At 30.7% G+C, this 23799-nt stretch overlaps 1 protein-coding gene across 9 annotated transcripts in view; it reads left to right on the top strand.

Moving 5' to 3' along the window:
* LOC113517408 (trafficking kinesin-binding protein milt) overlaps window positions 1-23799 on the top strand; it is a 55305-nt gene that overhangs the window by 23324 nt on the left and 8182 nt on the right. For 3 of the 9 annotated variants that reach the window (XM_052894643.1, XM_052894642.1, XM_052894641.1), the window contains 5 exons: window positions 16511-16587; window positions 17070-17234; window positions 18716-18917; window positions 21953-22083; window positions 23266-23355. In XM_052894643.1, coding sequence (XP_052750603.1) covers window positions 16537-16587; window positions 17070-17234; window positions 18716-18917; window positions 21953-22083; window positions 23266-23355 — 639 coding nt within the window. In that variant the 5' untranslated portion in view covers window positions 16511-16536. Of the gene's footprint in view, window positions 1-2700; window positions 3178-7754; window positions 8054-12363; window positions 13099-15172; window positions 15487-16510; window positions 16588-17069; window positions 17235-18715; window positions 18918-21952; window positions 22084-23265; window positions 23356-23799 lie in introns of those variants that run through there. The other 6 variants (XM_052894645.1, XM_052894644.1, XM_052894649.1 and 3 more) reach the window with 6 other exon arrangements.

Genomic DNA, 23799 nt, shown 5'->3' with positions numbered 1-23799 from the left:
AATACATGTGAAACCTCTCATAAACCTATTTTAGCTATTAAACTGTTCTGTCCCTTTCTTTAACATTAAATTCCTAATTTAAAAGAAAGTGTCAAAACAGTGTAATACTTAAGTAGATTTGCAGGTTTTATTATTGATAAATAAGGGAGCGAGACAATAAAAATATTGTAATAATTTATAGTAACTAGACGTTTAAATTTAGAATGAATATTTTAAAATCAAAGTATGTACGTATGTAAATATGTTACGGACCTAGAGTTAAATTTAAAGCATTTCTGACTCAAATCTATCATTTCATCCATACAAATCCAAAAAAAATATTACTCATAATATCAAGCGGAATTTATAATTTATTAATGTAGATAGTTAATGACGTCGACCATATCGTAATTACATAGATTTTGTTTGTTTTCTAAACGTTTTTGGAAACTACTTATATGGCAACAGACTAACTAAACAGAAGTCCAAACAACTTGTTTTAATGTTCTGCAGTACCTTACTATTACTAAAGCAGTGCGTCTCTGTATTGTTATTCAAATGTACACTTATGTCAATGTTCGTTAATGAGCAGCTATTACAACCGTTATACACATCGACTACCTACGTAGTAACTACATACTGCAGATTTCAGATGTATTGTAATGTAAAACATAAAATTCTGTTTTTGACTGTAATTTTTTTTAATAAGCATAATATGTCTATATTTTAACTGTTAGATTTTTGCGTTGTTTAGTTTATCATTCATAATAGACTGGGAATAACGCAGTCATTTTGGTAAACTATGATAATTTACTTCAGTTATTTCGACGTTTACACCGGCCGTGCTCACGAGTAGATGTGAATGGTCGCGTTAGTTTCCTTCTCTGATAAACTATATATTTAATTAATAGATCCGACAGACGCAATCTTGTTCAAATTTATTTTTTTCTTTCTTAAAACCTTAATCGGATTATTATAACAAAAAAATAAACCTAAATTCGTTCAGCTGTTTTTAAATGATGCACGTACCAACATTGTTACCAGCATTACATTTTTTTTTAAAGTTACCAGTATTACATTTTTTTAATAATATTTACTTTGTCGTTAGTTCGTCACTAACATTTTAGAATTTTTCTTTTGTATTATTAGATTTGAACTCTTACGAGGTTTTAAATTTAATATGTATCCTTTTTTTTTAATATTATTTAAAGTCCTAAATTTTTTTCATTCTGGTATTTGGTAAATATTACACTAAACTTTTGCTTCTTATACAGATTAAAACTACTAAAAAGTTGAAACTGAACTCAAATTTTTATAAGATATGAAGTTCCAATTGAAGCTTTGTTTTGTTTTGATCCAAGAAACTAATTGAAAATATTACTATTACTCTAACTTAGCTACAGTACGAGCACAAATGTTATGTTTATTGTTTATTATCATTAAGGAGTTCTGCACAGAGATGTTCAATGCTTCGTTAACACTGTACGGTTGCCCATCAAGATAATCTACCGATACTCATTCGCTCAATTTGGATTAACCTTTTTGATTAGACTTTGTAATTTATGGACCTTTTTTCTTTATGAAAAGTTAGTTATATTTATTTTCAACCGACTTCAAGAAGGAGGAGGTTATATATTTTTTTATATTTGTTATCACATAACTCCATTAGTTCTAAACCGATTTAGAAAATTGATTGTTAATGTAAACATAGTTTGCCGCTGCATCCATAGGTAAATGAATAATATTTACCTTTTGTTTTCTTTTTCTATGATGTGAGGCACCCTAAGTGTTTTTTTTTTATTAGTGTATTTCATTAAATTAATGTTATTAAGTTAATAATTCTTTTTTGTCGGAAAGAATATACTTACAGATTGGTCCAATAGAATTTCTATTAAAATCGGTTTAGTTATTAAATCAAAATAAATGGTTTTATCGCACTCGGTGTCGGTTTTTTTTTTGTAAGACATAATATTTAATTATATTATATTTATTTATATTTTATTTATTTATTCTTTACTAACCACATTATAAAAAAAAAAAATATTTAGTACAAAAGTTGGACTTCATTATCGTACTATACTTAGATCTATATTACAATGATTAACTTTTAATTTGTAAAATTATTATTTGTAGCAATGACTTCTAACTTTTACAATCTTGCTAGGCGCCTTTATGACCACTTTTAAGTTTACGCTCCTTTCTAGTTCTCCTCCTTTTCGAAAAATTTTGAAAACACTAAATTGTGCTCGAACCTTGGATGTCCGAAAATATAATTTAAGAAAAGATTTTTAAGGCGCTGATTCATGGTATTTATTTTTGTTCTATCTATATAAAAGAAGTGTTGTTGTTCATCATTATCAAACAAATCATTTCTTGAGAATGACTACCGCTATTTTATTTTATTTATATTTTATTAAATAGTTAATTAAAGATTTTTAAAAGAAAAAAAACTAGTCGACAATGACATCTGTCGAGTTCATCAATTGATAATAACTAAATAAATTTGTTTTGTAATGTTTTTAATAGTGCGATTAATAATATTTAATAAATTACTATTGACTTTTATCAATAATTATATAATTGATAAATAAACAAAAGTTATACATTAATTTCTCTTTTATTTATTATATGTATAAATAAATTGTAAGGTAGGAAAAGTGTCTGTCTAGTCCGAAGAGGTGGGCAAGGCGCTTGCGCGACGTTCGGATAGCCAGTGTTGGTCGCGCCGCGCCGGTAGCCACGCGGCACGCGTGCTCCCTCCATACAGATCGATAGCAAGCACCGCGCCCGACCGCCCGTCGCCGCACGCAACACGTCTCGCGCACCCACTGTAGCCGGCCCCATGCTAAACTTAGCGGAGTTGCATCGCTGCACCGGCTCAAAGCATACTCGTTCGAGTAGCACGTGCCCTGATACGCTGCCAAACGTGCCCCATTGCGCTCATTAATCCCACAATTAAAATATCTATCGAGTGATACAAATTATGTAAGAGAGTGACAAATTCCGCGTACTATCTAGTGTTAAGTTAATCGAATTTTTACTATAAGAAGCACGTGTCCATTTATTCATACAAAATAGAATTGAATGTAAAATCGGTGTATCGATTGGGGGTGGCTTGGGCGACGAGAGACACGCGTCGCGACGGCGACGCGACGCCGCATCGCGCAACAGCTGTGAGCCAGATCTGTTATCTTGACCGTGAGAACATAGTTATTACGTTCGTTCATCGTTGTTATTTGTAGTACCATAGACAATTATTAAATCATTACAGTAACTAATACTTAATCTTTTATAAAGTGTAACTTATTGCTTTTCTGCAAAAAATATATTTTACCTAGTAGGTATGTAGAAATTATGCTATTAACAATCTCTTTTTATTATTGAATTGTTTCAAGCTATAACTATTTATTACAGTGCAGTTTAGCTGATTACGGCAATTTATTCTATTAATCTGAATTTTTATTATTTTGCTGTGTACTGCATTTACATTGCAAATATCTATTCCTTTTCTACTTTGTTATTGCAGGAGGGTAGCTCTCTTATATTATCACTATCAAATTGGTGTTTAGTAAAACATTTACCTATGTACGTATAAAACTGACAATCTTATCCATACAAATATTAGATTCTTAATACTAATGTAGTATTAAGCCTATATCTATCTTAAGGCGTTTGTATTCAGGTATGATACCATATTTTTGTTTCATTAAATGTTGCATAAAAAGCGAACCAGTACGTGTATCACGAGTGAATATGTAACCTTATAACCTTTATATATATTGAAAATGTCTGTCGTCATGATATGTTGTTAATGACAAAACATAACGCGTACCGTAGTGACGTCATTAGAGTATCTATGGTTGCAACACAAATGAGCTCTCCCCGAACCCCGAACATACAAGTTTTGGGTTATTGTATTAGAAAGAATACAAAAGTATTTCGACCCGGTTTGTTATTTTGTTAAAAAAGTTGGTGTGTATTCGTATTTATCTCATATCATTCAATTCTGTTTTAACTCTTGACCCTCAGTTATTGATTGTGCTGTTCATATATTCAATTTTAAATAAATTTTTATTCCTAATATAATCCCGGATGCGGTGCTGGCATGTTATATATATCAAGGTCAACGAATTTTCCCGTATCTGTTTCACCGCCAGTCATTTTTATTTTGGTCTATTTGTTACCTATCGAATGTTATTTTTAAAATTGAATTTTTATCATAATTATAATTTTATATTTTTATATTAAGTGTATCTATTATATGCCATAATTTCCATTATATTAGGTATAGAAAAAAGAAAATATCAATGATTTGTGTAAAAATGATTTCGTGTCAATATAAAACGACGATTGATAATGTATAAAAGAAAATATACAATTAATGTTATAAAGACCAAACACAATGATGATCTTTCAAATCTCAATTTAAGGATATTTGCATGTTAAAAATTACAAATTTCTAATGGACTATTGGAAAGAGATAACTATCTTTTATACCTATATATTAATAATGACATAATTTGCAACCCATAGTAAGGTATTATTCAAGGGTTGGCACTCTAAAGAATTTAGGTGTAATGTCTTTTATGCTATCTCTAATGTTGCAGATTAAAACATTAAAACAAAGCACAAAAACGGGTGTTTACTATTTACCTACTCCGGCAAATGACAAATATTGGTTTGCACAAGTAGACGTAGAATTACAGATCATAATGTAAACATAGTTTGCATCTCTCTGTTTCTGGATGCAGCACATCCATAAATAAATGAATAATATTTACTTTTTGTTTTCTTTTTCTATGATGTGAGGGACCCTAAGTGTTTTTTTATTAATGTATGTAATTAAATTAATGTTAATTAAATTAACGTTTTCGTCTACACCTTTAATGTTTAAGAAATTTAAAGTTGCAAATGACCATTAGCATGCGTGATCTTCTACATCTGTTCGTGATCATTCAAAATTACAAAAACAACGATACAAAGTAAGAAAGTGTAAGTTGTATTCGCGTATTGATGTATTCGTGGATTATAGAAAAAATAACTAATTTATTTCTTTTGGTGTATGACTATAAATTATTAGAATGTCTTTTTATTTTTCAAGTAGATAAGTGGAACTTTCTATTAGAGCGAAATATTTCACTTTTGCCTCTCTGCTATATTTGAACTCAATCGTATAAGTAGTACTAAATAATTTTACGTGATATACGGATATTCAATTATCTCTAGCTCGATGGAAGATTGCTGAGGGTTACTTATTTTTTGATGTAGGTTCTTAAATTTTTATCAATACCGACTCAGTCATGGAAGTGAAACGTAAAGGGTAATAGGAAAGTAGCAGGCGGGGCTTGTTTCGTTGACATACATACATATATACATATGTATCTGTCACGCCTGTCTACCATCAGTATAGGCAGAAACAATGCTTCGTTGAATGGCTTATAAATACTCGAAAAGCGAAAAGACAATTCGCCAGATATTTCATATACCTAACTGTTAATGTCCTGTGTGGATAGCAAAACTATAGTAATAAAGTCTTATATAATTTACTCTTCTAATCCTTTTTGAGGTAAACGTCTGCGTTGCATAGAGACCAACCCTGTGAATAAAACAATATTAATGCATTTTTAATTTAAAATAAGGGAATATTAAGCTTAAGTAATAATATGGCAAATTAAAATTAAAGTCGTTATCGCTTCCGATATTAATGTTTAATTTGAATTTAGAATCATACATGCAAATGTGGCGGTAATATTTTTACTTTCAAATTTTTTTATAAAATACCGAACAGTAGTATTTTTATATAATTATATAAAACATGTATTAATATTTTGATTACTATTGATGAAAGTATAAAAAATATGTTATATAACAATAATTTAAATATAACATATACCATAATATATGTGTTTTTACACCGTGCACACAACTCTAGCATATATTAAATTAAATATTTTTTTTTAATATTTTGTATATTTAAAACATATAAAAATATAATATAAACTTGAAGACAAAAAAGTTTAAATTTTGCCTTAGTCTTGATGTCACACATTCAAGAGCATTTATTGCTTTTTCTACAGTTCCGCAAAGTTTTTATCAGCGAATTTAATTTATGCCATGAAATAAAGCATAAGTTTATGATGGCATACAAAAGCAATTACTGTACTGTCATTAGATAGTACAAATGCTGACTATAATTTACACACGCCACTTTTATATTAGCGAAAACATCACTTATAACAAATTACTTACATTAAAAGTAAATGTTATAGGTATGTAACAATCGTTGAGGGAGTTATTAACGAACACTGCAATTGCATGATACTTATCTGTATATTTATATAAGTATTTTATATGCATTTCAATTAACATACATTTATTAGTAACTGTCAAGTCTCATGCTCTGGCACTTCAATATTATTATCGGTCCCGGATTGTTTAAAATTGATTATTGTGTGTCGTTTGAATTACGTATATATAACTTTTTTACATTATTACATTAACATTTAATGTGTTTGTAGTACAACTAAACCTAGATGTAGGTGCTTTATTTGTAAACCCGTAGTTTGTTTGACAGGTCAGCAGTGAACTAACTACTCTTACTTTGCAAAATGAATACAATTTAGTATGTTTAATAGATACACTTACCACACCATTATCTTATCTACTTTTGGCATAAAACATTAATGTAACATTTTGCTCTGAATACTTCAAATCTCACCCTACAGTGGATCATTCACGGTTTCGTTACTAAATTGTGGAATTCTTTTCCCATACAAATTCGTGAAAGTCGATCGCTAAAAATGTTCAAGAGTAGATCAAAAGAACATCTGTCCTCGTAAACCTATATTATATTTGTATATGTATATGTACGTATTTTATATAAATAGGTATAATATTTTATATAAATCTATTATTATATACTAACATTTATGTACTTTGGACGTCAGTATATTTGGATATTATAAGTTAATTTATATTTAGGTAAGGTTATTTTCTTAATGGCGAATGAAACACCACAACTATATGGGTTCTTCTTTTTATTGTGCGCATACTACTATTCGCTCCTAATTAATGCTATTGTACATCTTTGGTTAAAATAATTTGGAATGAAACAATGTAATCTTTATGTGCAATAAAATAAACATAAACTGAGTAATCTCTAACACAAGAGTTACAAAGTGTATTCTTTTGATATGAGAACTGAGTTTTTAAGATAGACGACGATTGAGAGATTATATATACGATTGTTTATTCTGTAATATCCGTGGTGTACTAATTTCCATCAGGTAAGCCATCAGCTTGTTTACTTTTCCCAGTAGTATAAAAAAAGTTAAAGTAGGTTCGTTATTTTACCCTGACAGTTTAATAAAGAGAAAGTTTAAAATGTGTGTGATTTTTTTTTTAACACGATGAATTTTTAAAGTTGTTTTATATTAAGTAGCCATAATAATTTGGCAGTATTTATTTTAAAATTTTCGCTTTACCAGAACTAAAGTCGTGTAATATTTGAAATAAGTGATTTTTTTATGGTTATTTGTTGGATAAATGCTTGAATAGATTCGTGAAAAAACTCGTATACGCACGGACGAAGTTGCGTGTGGCCGCCTTTCTTCCATCGAGTCTGACGCTGTTATTTCTGTACGTCGAAGCGATATATCAAGAATAGTTTAGGGTTAAAACTATCCAGTTAAACTAATCGGGTGTAGCGCTAACGTGAACATTTTAGCGTGTGTCGTGCTAGTTGAATGGCGCCCATGAGTTAGTGAGTGAGCAGTCGTTTTAGTTATTGGTATGGTTTCGCCGGTAGTGGACGTGGTAGTATCCGGCGGACGGACGCGCGCGTTGTCCGCGTCGTGAATTCGTTTTGAAACAATTCGCATGTGTCGTGATCGGACTAATCGCGTACTTCTTAGTGCTGCAGACACCTGCACTTGATCGTGAAAGTTTATTACTGCTGGCCTCAAACATTGGACCGTTACTAAAAGAAATCGCAATACCTTTACTGTAATAAGATTGTTTTAGTGTTTTTGTAACATGTATATGAAGGTGTGATTTGAATACTGTTTAAAACCATGTAAGAATTTTAATGTATTAAAATATGCTTTGAATTCTGCTAGTGTTCAAATGAAGTCTGGCCTTCGATTATCAAGCGGATCTTGTAGTAGATCTATTGTATATCGTAAATGGTTATCAGAAAGTTGCTTCGGTTATAAAATTATTTTATTTCTTTTCAATAGCAGTGAATGAAGGTAAACCGGAAGAATAATTGCGATTGAATGTCTTGACTACTTTTAACAACGTCCGTTACGTTCTTGTCATATTACATTATAAACGTCTATCTGTCATTGTGCTTTATTTCATTTCTATCGTCAAAGAAAGGTGTTTTACTTAGGTATTTACGAACTATACGTACAGGGTCGAAATTACGTCATATTACGGTGGTGGCCTACTTTCGTATTTATTACGAACTATTGTATTCTTATGGTTAAGACCGGTCTGATTAATTTGTAATAAAAATGTAGATAGCATAATTATGTACATGAAATCCTAATGATAGTATCAATCAATTAATAGTTGCAGCATGGAAATATACTTCCGTTTTATAAGAATCAGTCATAAATTATTTTTTAGCTGTACCTGTAACTATGTCCACGTGAGCGGGACATTTTGATTGATAGGGATAAAAAGTAGCCCATATTTACTTTCATGGTCTATACGTGTGCCAGATTTTATGATGATAGGCTCAGTTGTTTACACCAAGAGGTAACAAACAAATTCAGTTTCAAAGTAAAGATTTTGCACAGTGATTTTGCACAGGGAACGGGTTCATCAGTTTTTTTATGCAACTGAGAATAATAAACATGTTGAAGGTCCAATTGAATGTTTCATTAATGATTTCGTTACGAGTTGTCACATTTTTCGTCACAACGTAAACATATCTTTGACATTTTGTAAGATACTAATAATAACGTTGAACTCAGTAATGTTAATTAGGTTGACGCAATCTTACCTATCATAGTTATTTTATTTTTTTTAATTTTGGTAAATATTAATCGCAATTTAAAAGTAAATGAAAATGGTTTACTGTACTGACATAAATTACCTTAGTCACTTTTTACTTTTATACCTATTCACTGGTAAATATTGTACTCAGAACAATGTACAATATTGGTGTAAAGGACATTACAGTTAATTCAATCCCAAATCCGTCGTATTTTCGAAAAGATAACTACATAAAATTTCATTATATAAAATTATACTTATTCTTTACATAGATACGGATTTGGTATGTAGTATAATTTATTTAATCGAATGTGCCTGCCCTCCCCCACACCCCGAGCTCGTTCACATGGCCAGTATCTATTGTTTAGATTGATTGGGATAAAAAGTAGCTATGCTCTTATTAAATATATGCCTATGCCAGATTTTAAAACGATAGGTTGGTTATCGTCATAACGCCAAGAGATGACAAAATTGATTTCTATTTTGCATCTGTACTATTCGTCAGCACACTGTAGTATCAGGATGTTTCTAACTCAACTTTTGAGCGGTTTCCTTCAATATTTAATTTTTGTCTTTCAATATAAGTAATTAAAATTAACTCCCAGCAGTCGTATTTCCGAAAATATACTGAAACTTTCAAAAAAGCATATTCCTCCCGAAAATGTTGGCAACACAGTTGCAATTTCTCCGATGTTGCGGGTGTCTATTGATGGCGATAAACACCGTCAGGTGAGCCGGCAAGCTCGTTTGCTTTGTATGTTATAAAAAAGGTAATTTATTTCATTCTTATTCTAATAAAATTAGTTCTATTAGGTAAGTAATTAACTACTTTTTTTTGTAATGTAATCACTAGATATTACTACTAAAGCTGGTATTTCTAATTGGGTTTGGTCTATTGTCGAAGTTTTTGTTAAGTATTGCATTGTAACTAAAATACGCATGTAGTAGTTTGTTCATGCAGAAAGAAAAAAAGTCTATGAATAATGAATGTATGTCTAAAGAACTCAATGTCACGAAAGTACTTAATAACAATATTTAACTCGAGGTAAAATTTTCAGAAAAATATCTTCAACTTTAAGGATAACAGTGAAGGAAATTATTTCTAGGTTATAGTTATGCGTAATATAACCTTGTGCGGAAATCTTAAAAAAAAAAAAAAACATTGAATTGTGAATATTTACAACTTTGTATATTGTCTATTTACATAATAAGGCGGATCCATAGTCCGAATTCAGTGTAATGATAATCGACGTGCTGTCAAACTGGTCATATACCTACTACTGTACATGAAGTAAGGTATTTATTTCATATTCGTTTTTTTTACATACTTTAAGAACAAAGTTCACGATATTTTTCGGAATGATAAAAATGTATTGGGAGAGATTTGGCTGTCGACTGTCGTACAAATGTCATGTTAGATCATTACCGTATTACTAACTGTATTCCACAGTGATATCCGCGTGAAATAGAATAAAAAGTATCCTAACCTGAGTTAATTTAGGATGTATTCCATCTTTGTACTAAATTTAGTCAAATATGTTTAAATGTGATTGAGTAACGTCTAAACATCTTTTCACGTTTATAAAGTTATATTTTGTTTAATAATAGTAGTTCTTTCTATTCCTTGATGGATTTGATAGCTCAACGTAAATAAGTAGATGATGATAAGTAGATGATAATATGAGTAGCCAAATTTTTTTGTTATTTTCTAACCCTCCTAAATTTTTTTTTCCGCAAATAAATTCATTCTTTCATTACTCCTTTTAAAGGGTGCTAAATGTCGATTTACTTCTATATATTAAATGAAACAAATTAATAACTGTTTTGGTTTGTAATTATATATACAATTTTATGATATTTAGTAACTAATGAAATATGCGTTAAATAATAACTAAATGATAAGTAAGTCTCTGCATATCTTTTCCAACAAAATTAATACTTCGAGAGATCGAAGATTTTTTAAGATATTCCTTTGGAGATGTCGTCACGAACGTATGTATTTTAAATGATTTAAGGAGGATGTTGATTTACATTATGCTGTATCTTCACCAATTCAAAACCTGTTTTGAAAAGTAATTCTTTTTGCGATTGATTGGACTTACTTCCATGTTAATTTGTCGCGATTGAACATGATTAATGGAACAAAATCTCATATAATCTCAAAAACTACCTATTATTTTTAAACCTTTTGCTTATGTAGAAATCATAAAAGAAAATTATTATTAATTAGGCTTCAAATTAAAATCCATAATTAAAATATCTAAAAAATCTATCCTTATTCAAATATAAATATAACCTCAATGCGAGGTAATTTGACGTCACTTGTGAATCACGTGCAGAGTGACCTTATACCCATACTACCCATAGCAAACAGTTGCGTTGAAGTATGATTTGGTATCTGTGGATTTAGATATGTAAATATATTTTCTCTCTGCAAAGAAATCATATATCTATGACATGCAAATTTGACATTCCATGATTTCTTTACATGAAATAGTTTTCTGTTTTTCGACATGACTAAGCTTTACGACGAGATCAGAATTGAGATAAAAACTTTTTAGAAGTTTTAACTGTATCCTACGTTTAATTATATTTGAAGTATCATGGATGAACTTATTAGGGTAACCATGCCATTATCCTCTATTTTTATGTTTATATTCGTACACCATTGTAGTAATTTTACTATATTGAGCCAACTGCTTAATTAGTGTAAATTGTTGAAAGTTTGTTTTTCTTGAAGTTAAAATTGACTGTGACAAAGACAAGAAGATTTTGAAGATTTACAGTCCATTCAGTATTATCTCATTAACTCTAAAATGGTGTTAGTGCACTGATTGAATTGCAATTGTCTTCGATAAATTATATTGGTTCTTAGTGTAGTATTTATTAAAATTTATTACTATTTATTATTATTGATTATCAGGGCCCATAATGCACTAGGCAATCGGCGTTATGATATTTTTGAAGTATAGTATAGGTAAACTCCAAGAAACTCGTCTTCTGAGTTTACTGTGATGTTAAATGGATTGTTTAAAAAACGTTATGATTTCTTGTATTATTTCTTAATAATAGTTAATTTGTTAAAAGTTTAAATATAAAGTTTACATTACATATTGATTTTTAAAGTTAAATATAAATTTTATATAGGGTTTTACAATTTCATTTGATTTTCATTTCTTTTCTTATATCAATCAAGTAGTTACTCGTACAAAAAAGTCATTGCATTAAATGCAAACGTTTCCGAGAAGTGTTGCAACCTTGTTTTTTTTTCTATGGTCGATGTTCGTTGTTTGCTCAGTCAAATTAATAAACTGTAGTTAGAATTCCGTTTATTTAGTAGGATAGTTTGTTCATAGGCGTGGGCGTAAAAAGGGCGCGACTGGTTTTGGCCTCATTCCTGCATAATCAATATTAGGCTAGGTAGAAAACGGTCATTTTCTTTCATAATTGCATGTTACTTTCGCTGAAAAAATAATCTCATATAAAATTAACATAAATAACAATCATCGTTGGTTACGTTGTGGATGGCGTTTGTGCCAAATTCACACATTGCGATTTCATGTGAGTTAATTTAAAGCAGCTCACTTGGTTACCCGAGCGTACGGCGTTTTTAGTCTGCCTACTTATTATTAGGTATGCCACGTAAAACGTGTTTGTTCTATTACATGAAATGTCGTGGCGCGACTCTCGCGACTTTACAGGTATGATGCTAAAATAAATATTGAAACCGGCGAAGTATAAAATGAATTGTCAGTTCATTTCACGGCAGACATCGTGGAGGAGACACTGTAAATAAACTCAGATTAAATAGTTGTGAAATAGTGGTGCTCTTGCACGTGAGAGGATATTTGGTGTGAGGCGGGCGGAGCCGATGGTCGCGGCTCGGGCACGTCACGGCGGAGGGCTGTGCGGGCTCGGGTGCGGGGTGCGCGGACGACTCGCGTACCTCGCCACCGCCCGGCTTCGATCGCGAGCTCTTCCAGGAGCTAAGCTATCTACCTGATGCGGAACTGCGCGAGTGCCTCGGCGAATACCCTGACTTCCTATACCACGTGGCGAGGGACAGATACGGCCGACTCTACTTTCGCGTCATCCGGACTTTGCTCCTTGATAGAGGTACGCCAAGATCCAGAACGTGAATACTATTCACGATCACTCTCAAGTCTCTGCGATTTCTCATATTTTGTCGTTACCCATCTTGCTTCTTCTTTAGATGGCCTTTAATTTCAAGCGCATCTGTCCATCTCATGCTTTACTCACGCTTCTGATATTTTCTAGAATGTTTATCAATTTTTAATTCTAACCAATAATCTTGTAAAATAACATTATTATTTAAACTGGACTATTCTGTATTAACCAAATAAAATTTTTTTATTGTAGTTTTTTTTATGAATTAATTAATTTGTTTAGGTAACACAATCAATATTTCAGTTAGAGGAAACGTAAGGAGCAAGAACTGTGAAAGTCTTTGATTCGTGTGAGAGAGACGTAACCGCGAGTACAATCAATATCCGTTGTAATCGTTAGGTAAGATGTAAGAGTGGGAAAAATGCCATCCAGCATATAGGTAGAATGCAACAATTGTTTACATTCTCCCAAGGTATTTTTTATCGTTTTGCTGGAAAGCAGGCACCTTGTGTATTCTTGTGTAAAAGTAATTTATTTTACATGGTACAATATACTGTTTTGGATGTATCCAAAATTTTTAGTCTGTCACGTAGTGTGCAAATAGGTAATATGGATTGAGTATTAACTGCAAAAGCTAGTCATTATCATCCTTTTAGTGGTTCAATTTTCCATTGCAGAACATAGTTTACCATTAGATTGGCATATGTAATGATGCAGGGCCACTTTCAGTGACCCCCTTTAATTTTTCATTCAGTTGCAGGTTTATATTGCGTTGCAGGTTTATCTTTCTTCCCTGTTTAGTACAATTTACATTATTCTAAAGCTTTATATAAATAAATTCAAGCATAAAGTTAAGTATATTATAGTGCGGATCTGATAACTAAATGCTTTACCGCTCTTTTTACGAAGAATTGAAACAGATGTACCGTTTAATGATTATTTATCATTGCATATAATTTTCATAGTACATAGTCATCAATAATGCGATAAGAATTGATTACGCTCAGTGACGCAAATTATAATTTTGTACCAATTGTCGATATCCTTGATTTGAATTCGAGAATTATATAGGTTTCGGGTACAAATCGACAATTTCCAATGTTAACTAAATAACTTTTGTTTATCGTATTGTTGACTACGGTAACTTAATATCAAAGTATATAGAAATATAATATTATTCAAATTAATATAATAGTTATTTATCTGTTATTTTTAATATCATTAATTATCAAATATAAGTTAGAAACATAATAATCGATTTTAAAAAAGGCGATCAAAAATGTATTGAGTGATTTTCAACTGTCATATTATTTTGTTTCGAAGTTCGAAGTCGAAGATTAAGATAGTGGAAATTCTCAATACAGATACTTTCGTGTACAATAAATAGTTCAGAAATAAATACCAACACGATAGTTTTTCGATCTCTATTTCTTATAAAAAAAATTTAAATACATATTAAAAATAACGCCTATTGTAGTAGATTCCTAGACAGCCGTTGTCATGGTAGTAGTACTACTATTCTAGCGATATATGTGAAAAATCATTACATGAATAGATGAATTGCCTATTATACTGTTTTTTTTTTCCCACATAATGAGTGTATAATAGAATAGTATGTTTTGCGTGCCCTCCATTGAACCGATATTTAGCCCGAAGTTCTCTAGTTGCGTACGTTACGCAGTCGTTGGCTCGATTGGTTGGTTTGCACTAGTGTTTGTCGCCGGCAACGACAGGTTTCGATATTGTTTATTGATGTAATAACCGTGTCTATTATATACTATTGTTCTCCGAAAAAATTGTGTTTTCACATAATGCCAGTTTGACCGCGCATCTATATAGAGAATCAATGAACACCCGAAGACTGGATGATATACCTTTTGGTCAGTACTTAATCTATTGAATTGTGTTGGTTAATGGTGAAAAATTATTAGTAATTATATAATGATGTCCCCTTTAACTAATGATGTCCCTTTAACACAATTATATATTATCTTATCATTGTTTGTAGCCGGCAAGTTAGTGAATACTATTTTGTCTTTACAGTCGAGTGCGTTTCACTTACACGCTGTTTTGCGACACTGCTTTATGGTCGTTCAAGTGCTCATTGAGTTATGTAGCTATTGTGCTGAGTAAATCCGTGTACCATTGTATATTGTCTCATAGTTCTGAGCGTTTTCCAACTAGTTGAAGTAAAAAATGTTATTTGTGATGTGAATTATTTACGTGGAATGCAGTTATTTATTTACAGCTACAAGCGTTAATAATTTATTTACCAAACAAAAAAATTACTACATAATTATATGTAAAGAAATCCAATATATAAATAATACTTGGTTTAAGAAGAATAAATCGACTCATACGATTTCGTTTTCAGAGGTATCAATATTTATGTAAAAATATTAATTGTAATCGGTACCTATATATTGTTAAATAGTTGTAAATGTCAATAATTAAAACAGTACAAACAAAACATATTAATGAAAATAATGAAAGCTAAATTAAAAACTTTCTTCTCAATATTTACTGCCTAATAATCTTAATGAGAGTATTTAGTTTGTTTGGTATTTTTTATTTTGTTTAATAGTAGGTATGTAAATCAAATATTTCAATATATTCTTCTGTCGTTGTGTCACAATTCTTCAGTGTAACAAAAAGTTTTTACAAACAAATGACATTTTCTAGTATTTATTCTTTTGCACACATTAAAATATATATACATGTCGAACTAAATAACTTATTTAATTTTCATATATTTTTTTTTAAATTTTGACTGAGAATAGTAAATTTATATATATCAGGATATGTATAGGAAAATAAAAAAAAAATCTTATTCAAATTGGGAATTAATGTCATTATAATTGTTATTAGGTTTTAGTAATTATATTTTAATTATTTTTTTTGTTGTTGAGAAATAATAATTGTCAGGACTTTACTACGAATGTAAAAAGTAAAACTATAGCTTTTTTGTCATTATTAGTTTAAATATTTCTCTGAGTTATCAAAGTTTTTGTTTTTTATCTTGTATAAATATAGTATAAAAACATTAGCATTAGTAGGTACTTGCTAAAAAGTGGCAGTACTAATAAATTTCTATGTTTCTGTATAATTTGTGACGACTCAATTCGATTGGCCGCTCATTTATTTGTAGATAATATAGTACCATTAATATATTTGACTTGTTATATAAGTTTTTATAGATTTAAAAGTTATCATATCTGTAGTGAATATATTTTAATATTATTAATTAAAATGAAATTGATTGCAATATAATGCTATGAAAGTTACAGCTATCTATATCTACATTCTTATCTAATTCCATTGTTCCAACATTACATTGCAATAATCGATAATATGTAGGGTGACCATGTTGTCATACTAAAAACCTATTTCTTAATTACAGTTCTATGCAGCAACAGGGTGAGCCAAATGACAAAAACCTACAATGACATTGAAGCGGTAACAAGGCTCTTAGAAGAAGTAAGTCAATTTATTATAGCATCATACTTTCTAAAATATTTATAATATCTGTTTATTATACAGTTCTTGATGTCGTCGGTAGTAGGATTGCTTGTTTTTACTGCTTAGCTTATGCTGCTAAACTTGTACTATTTTGTTTGTCAAGATGTCTCTTAATGATAAACTGATTTAGATTCGTAATCAACAATATTATTTATCAATTTGATATGCTCGTAAATAAGTTTTACAGAAAGCACCCTGAGTTAGAATTATTTATATTGGCTTTACTCACATAATTTCTGACTAATTTCGAATTATATGTATAAGTGTCTTTATTGTCTTATTACTTATATGGCTCACAGTTTTTTTTGAGATCAGTCGCGGTCAGAGAGCGCTTGTGGATGTGTGCGATTGGTAGCGATGTTTAAATATATAAGATACGTGAGTAAAGCTAATATAAATAGTAATAATTAAACTAAAATGCCATAATTATTTATGAACAGAAAGAGAAAGATTTGGAGTTGACGGCACGCATCGGCAAGGAGTTATTGACAGCTAATGGCCGACTGGAGGCGCGTGTTACAGCACTCGAGGGCGATTTGCGCAGCGCTCGAGATCTCATCACACAGTTGAAACACGATCTCACAACTAAAACAGATTTATTGCAGGTAAACACCGGTGTTCTATATTTTTTTTATTACATGTTAGCCGTATCTTGCAGGTTGTCTATCTATGTATTCTATGTGTTTATTGTGTAATCTAGGATATGTGGTTTACCCGTATATGAAATTGTATTCACATGTGCTTTGCTGTTTAAGCGTGATTGAGTAAGAAACATCTAAAGACATGAACATCTTTAAATATGCCTTTATGCTCCCTGCCAATTCTGCGGTTTACATGTTATGCCTCTTGTGGCAGCATTGGCGTGTATATAGAATAAAGCTTATTAACAATTGTTAAAAAAAAAAATAAGCTCTGGACTATAATCTATAATCTCTAATAGGCATTAGTTACCTGTTGTCGTTATGATAAATGTAACATTCGACATGTCCACATTGCGTCGAGCATTTAGCAAAAGGCGAGCCTACCGCTATTTGTCGCATTAATTTAATTTCGCAATTAATTCTATGATATTACTTAATTCAATTTAAGCTCTATTGAACCTGTTTTATAATTGACAGTGTTTTGTACTCAGGCAATTCATGTGTCGTTCTCTTCTTTGTTTTGTTAATATGCCATTGAACTTGTGATCTTAAAGTATTAATATAGGGTATGAGTAATAATCAAGAAAACGTTATTAAATATAACCAACTGCTCATACACGGAAAATTACAGAACTGATAACAAACGTAGTTAGCATTTTTGTCTAATTTACTTGTCATTTGTTTTTAGGATATCGTCGCTAATAGATACGAAACTTTATTATTGTAATTTTGTAATGTACGTTTGTCCGTTTAATCATACGTACTATTTAATATAACTTTTTTACAAACGAATAAGATCTGAAGTTTCATAGGTGTAGAATATTAATATCATAAACAGATAAATTTGATCCGGCTATATACGATTGATTGTATTCATAGACCATATTGTCTCTGTGTTTGCTCAGGAAGGTGTGTGATCACTCGTTGTGCTATAATAAAAAAAAAAAGTTCTTTTAATAGAACTCTTCATACCTTTATTAATCTTTTAATTAAAAAATATTCGGGTCATATCAAACTTGTCATGGAAATGGTAATGTAGTTGTCTGTGCAATAAGTGTAACGTATACAACATTCAAAATTATCAATTTTTTATAATTATTCTTTTGCGACAACATACAGTTCAAAGTATCTAAAGGTTTTAATTTTATTAAATGAGGACAACGAATTGTAATTATAACTATAATGTATCATTAAATTATTTTGATCATTATATATATATATATATATATATATATATATATATATATATATATATATATATATATATATATATATATATATATATATATATATATATATATATATATATATTACAATTTAGAGATATCGGTGAATAATTAAAAACTATAAACATATTATGTGTACGAACATTTATTTAATATGTCCGATATGCTCTTCACTGAACTTTTATAACTTGCTAATAATGATTTCACGTATGGATCTAGGTGTTAACAAATGACACAGAGGAAGGCAACTCCCCGACGGAGGAGCAAGAAGCGGCTTGCGCGGCAGCGCTGCGCAAACGCACCGGCGCACTGGAGCGAGAAAATCGAGCTCTTCGCGAGGAGGCTGCCCGGCTCGCCGCCGGCACCGACAGCGCCGAGCTGGCTGAGCAGCAGCTGCTGCGAGATATTGCGCAACAACTCGGTAAGCCTCTTTTTGTTCTTTCATTTATTTGACAAATTTCTTTCGTAGCCTATTTCATGTTTAATGCGATGTCTCCTTAATTACTTGTTTATCTCCATCAGATAAGAACTCTGTTTATTTGAACACCATTAATTAATGTTACAATTTTAATTTTATTTGCTTCAACTGTATGATAATAATATAAAAATGTACAGTTTTCTCATTCCCATGAAAATGGCGAATAATTCATGCAAATATACATACATAAATATTTATTAGATTTATGAAAAATTACAATTCAACTAGGGGTATTGACCTACAGTTGTGTGAAACATTGTGAACTGGACATAATGTATATACGAGTACACTATTTGTATTAAGTATGCCAGGAAATACCATTTCTATGATGTTAATGTTATGTATACTTTATAGATAGTCCTAGTTTTTTTTTATTATTTGAAATTTCTTATTGTTATTAAATATTACATATAAAATAATGCATTTTGTTTTGTATAAAAATACTATCTGTATCATTATGTAAATTGTGTTACAAGTGATTTGATAACATATTGAGTTACGGATATTTTGCGTACTTGAAATGAGTATCTATATTACTTATCTTCTGAAGAGTAGACTAGTAATTATGATAAAATACTTTATCATTATATGTGTGTTTATTATTATTAGTGTATTGCCGAATAATACATTTGGTATGAAGAACGTGGAAGTCACGAGGGTTTGGTGGGGCAAGGTGGCCTAGCAGCGTGTTTTCTCTAAGGTTTGCACCCTGTCAGACCATACTTGTTTCAACATATCCCTGTCATCGTTTTGCCCAAGTTAACGAGGTTGAAGAAGATGCACTACTGTCTTTTCGATTATAAGTCTTTATAATAATTATATATAAAAATCGTATCGTAGGTATACTTATCACTTTATTTATTGTGTACTAATTGAAACAATTTCAAACTAGTTGGAATTAAATTCGCGATTTCCTCACATACTAGTGGGAGTTATTATGCAAAATTAGTCTCTACGGGTATCTTTGTCCATTCGTGTTTGTCGTGAAGCAGATGTGCTTGCACGACTGTGTTCTAGTTTAAAAGGAATATGGGAGACAAATTGCAAGATACTTGTACGGGGAGGCATAACACCGTAGTTTTTAGGAATGGCAACGCTTGTGGGGTAATATGGGATTCAAAGTTCATTCTATAATGTGTATGATGCTGTTTATATCTATAGGCGACGGTTATCAATTTCCATCAGGTGGGCTGTCAGCTTGTTTGCTATTCTAAGTGTCAGTATTAGTTTTGACTTTAAAAAATCATTAAAAATTTACTTTATGCTTTAGACATTATTGTTGTGACTGTTGACTTAGTATACAGTACGTATTATATAACGAACTTACGTGTTGTGACATAATGTGACATTTCATTATCACGATAATAGATCGCAGTGAAATTGTTTTACAGTTTTGTGTGCCTATGTTTTTGTACATATCGTTTTGTGAATTATTATTATTTATGTATCTAAGTTCTATGTATTATGATGTTTAATTATTTTAATGGCAATACATGAACTTAGTACCTCATAATTGAAACAATAAGCTATATAATTCCTTACAGTTCATAGATATAAAAATACATAATTTATATAGTTGTGACGCATGAATAAAAATATAGGTTGCGTTTTATGTCGGTTTCAATTAGACATCCTGTTAAATTTTACGTTTCAGTAGAAAATAGCATATTATCAACATTATAATTTCTGATAAAAGATTGTGGTTGTATCAAAATTCTTTTATATGAGTAGGTTTATAAATCCTAATAAACCTTGGATAAGACAAAATATACCTAGGTAGTGATAATACATATTCATATCTACCATGTGGCCTGTATACCAACATAGTCTAAAGAGTGTACCTATCAGTCTCAATGAACTTCTCTAAAGAATGGACTATTCAATAGTCGAATTTTGAAAATGTTCGTTCTAAATCAATTATATGACGACGCGAATTGTTTTTTTTTTTTTGGAAAGTTGTTCAGGTTCATTGAAAAATTCAATGGGTTTTGTATTGGTACTCTCTTTACCCTTGTTGAACACAACGAGTCACGGTTGAATGCGTCATACTCATGAACATATATATATTACATGTGAAGACTGTTCTATTTCCATACTTTACTGTGCCTTGGCAATTTGTATTTATTGGAAATATTTGTGGTATTTCAAGGATACGATCGAGTTTTTGCCGAGTTGGTTGAAACTACTTTCAAACAACTAGATGACCTGATAAATATCTGAAATATATGAATAAAAATATTTTTAATTCTTATTTTGGTATTTACATAGTTATAATGTTAATTATAAAATGTTTTGATAGAAGAAAGTTGTTAGAGAAAAAAACAAAACAATCATAGTTATTAAAATATGCAATTATAAACCGTAATAAAGTTGAATAGATAGGTAAATCAAGTTAATAAAGTGTTACTGATATAATAACAAAATATTTGTATTAAGATCGTAGCACAATAAGTTTAACGTATTGCTTCATTAATAGAAGTTTCGTATAAATATGTAAATGATGAGGAAATGGTCGATCAACCCGTCGTCACCTGAAGCTAGTTAACAGACCGCTAAAACTTTTAGTATAGATTTTATTTGAACTTTTTATCCATTTATTAATTTGATCTGTTACAAAATTACAGACATTGCGTAACTTAATATCATGCAACTGTTGGTTCCGTGTTATATTTTTATAGATACTACTTAATTTTTTTTTTCTTTTTTTATACAATTCATGGATTATTATGATATCCACAGGCGTTGTTTTTAATGTTTTTAATACACGCGTGTTAGATACGTAACATCTGCGATTTAATTGTCAGTTAAATAATTTTTCGTTGTACAATTTCTGGGTTATAACAAATGTGATCAGTTTAGTTTAATTACTTGGTTAGAAAAAGATTAGAGTAGTCTGGATATTTTTTATTATATGTTTATATGTAGTATTTGATATTATTGTCTTGTAGGTACTTAAATGATTATTAATCTGTGTATAGCGAGTGCAAACTCGGAAGCCACCATCCTGGGCAATGAGTTGGCGGAGGAGAGACAACGGAACGCCGACCTCCAGCACCAGGTTGATAGTACAAACGCAAGGCTCGCCCTCACTGAAAGAAATTTCCAACAGGTATCCATGATTTTACTTATTTTACACTTTAATTATCATTGCATTTTCTCAGAATCTGACATTTCTTTGATAAATCGTATTTAAAGTGTAATTTTAGGTTACCTGTTATCATGTTGTTACATTGCATACATACCTACATACTTATAGAAACCCCACCCAAAAACTGTCGTATGCTATTATGTTTAAAGTACTTTTTAAAATAGATTCAAGTAATTATCGTTTATTCCAAATAGTATAATCGTTACAATGAATTTCAAACCGGAATGAACTGACATAAAATAGTGAAAATCAAAATCAAGTCTTTATTATCTATATCAAATGTCAATTTTATTCGATTTGAAATAGTTTTTATAAGACTAGTAACGTCAAAGACAGATGTAAACACTAGGATAGTGGTTTAATCAAAGAAAATAATAGTTGTAACTTTTGACTAAATAGACAAGCGATTTCTAAAATTGGTTCCGTGAATCAATGACGTTTGTCAATGACTGTGACAGTGTCAAATAGATGAGCATGCTAATGAGTATTGTTGTGAGGCAACTCGCTTCCAAATCAAACGTATTTATATACTATTTATATTCTTGAGCTTACTCGCAGGCCACTCAAGTTTTAGATGGTGTCCTTAATTTATTATAATGACTGAGAGAAAATTCTAATTAGCATTAAGTCAGTCTTTTGTACTTAATTGTTGACCATGGACTAAGTTTCCATGGTACTAATTAACATTAACTTTTAGACTGCCATTTTTCTCTCATATTTTCACACAATTTGGTTTGACAAACATTAGCTTTTGCCTATTACAATAAAGCGGAAAAGAAATGTAGGATCCAATAAAAGTTAATTATATAATATTCTGTACTCTTAAAGTTTAATAACTGACATTCAGGGATAAATATTTTATTCTATATTACATCCCCAAGGATGATTAGAGATTAGCCTAAAACCCAAGTTTTAGGCTAATCTCCCTGTCAAATTTCATCTACAGCGGTCCCTAATTTAGTCGTGGAAACATAATAATCCGACAGATAAATTCAGTTTCGCTTTAACATAATTGATATGAATAATTTAAACGCTAGAATATCAAGTTGTCCATTTCGCTAGTTAGATACCGCATAGGTTATGTGTCAAGGTCTTGTGTAGAAAATCATATGCATGTAATATTTGCATAATGTTTGCCCGCAGCTAACCGCAGAACACGAGCACACAATAAGAATATTAGAAATCACTAGAGAAAATCAAAATGCTCTTGCAGCAGAGTTGGCTGACACGAAGGTAAGTCTAGATTATTTATGTAATAGGATTTACTGTGAAAATATTTTGCTAATAAGAAAATTATCATTGCCTTTAATTGTATCGCTTTTTTAACGCCGTGTGGTCCCGGAATAGAATGGGCTACTCCTTCTATTCCCATGGGTGTCGTAAGAGGAGACTAAGAGAAATTAAAGGTCGAGGGACGGGCAGCAGCGTCCCTCAATACATCACTAAAGTGTAATTGCGGTTACCAACCTATTTGCCAAGCGTGGCAACTATTGGCAAAATCTCCAAATTTATCGGGGTGCCCTATATTCAGCAGTGGGCAGATAACCGCTGATATGATGATGATGGTAATGATTATGATTAAGTGTGTAATCAGTAAATTTCAATGTAAATATTTTTATCTGGTTGGGAATGCAATTTACTCATCGACCTTCATGTGTTAACTATATACAACAAAAC

The sequence above is a fragment of the Galleria mellonella genome, unplaced genomic scaffold (genome assembly GCF_026898425.1).
Source record: "Galleria mellonella isolate WM207_F2 unplaced genomic scaffold, CSIRO_AGI_GalMel_v1 utg223, whole genome shotgun sequence".
Taxonomy (NCBI): Eukaryota; Metazoa; Arthropoda; class Insecta; order Lepidoptera; family Pyralidae; genus Galleria; species Galleria mellonella.
The sequence above is the reverse complement of the archived record's forward strand: the minus strand, read 5'-3'. Positions and strand labels throughout refer to the sequence as shown.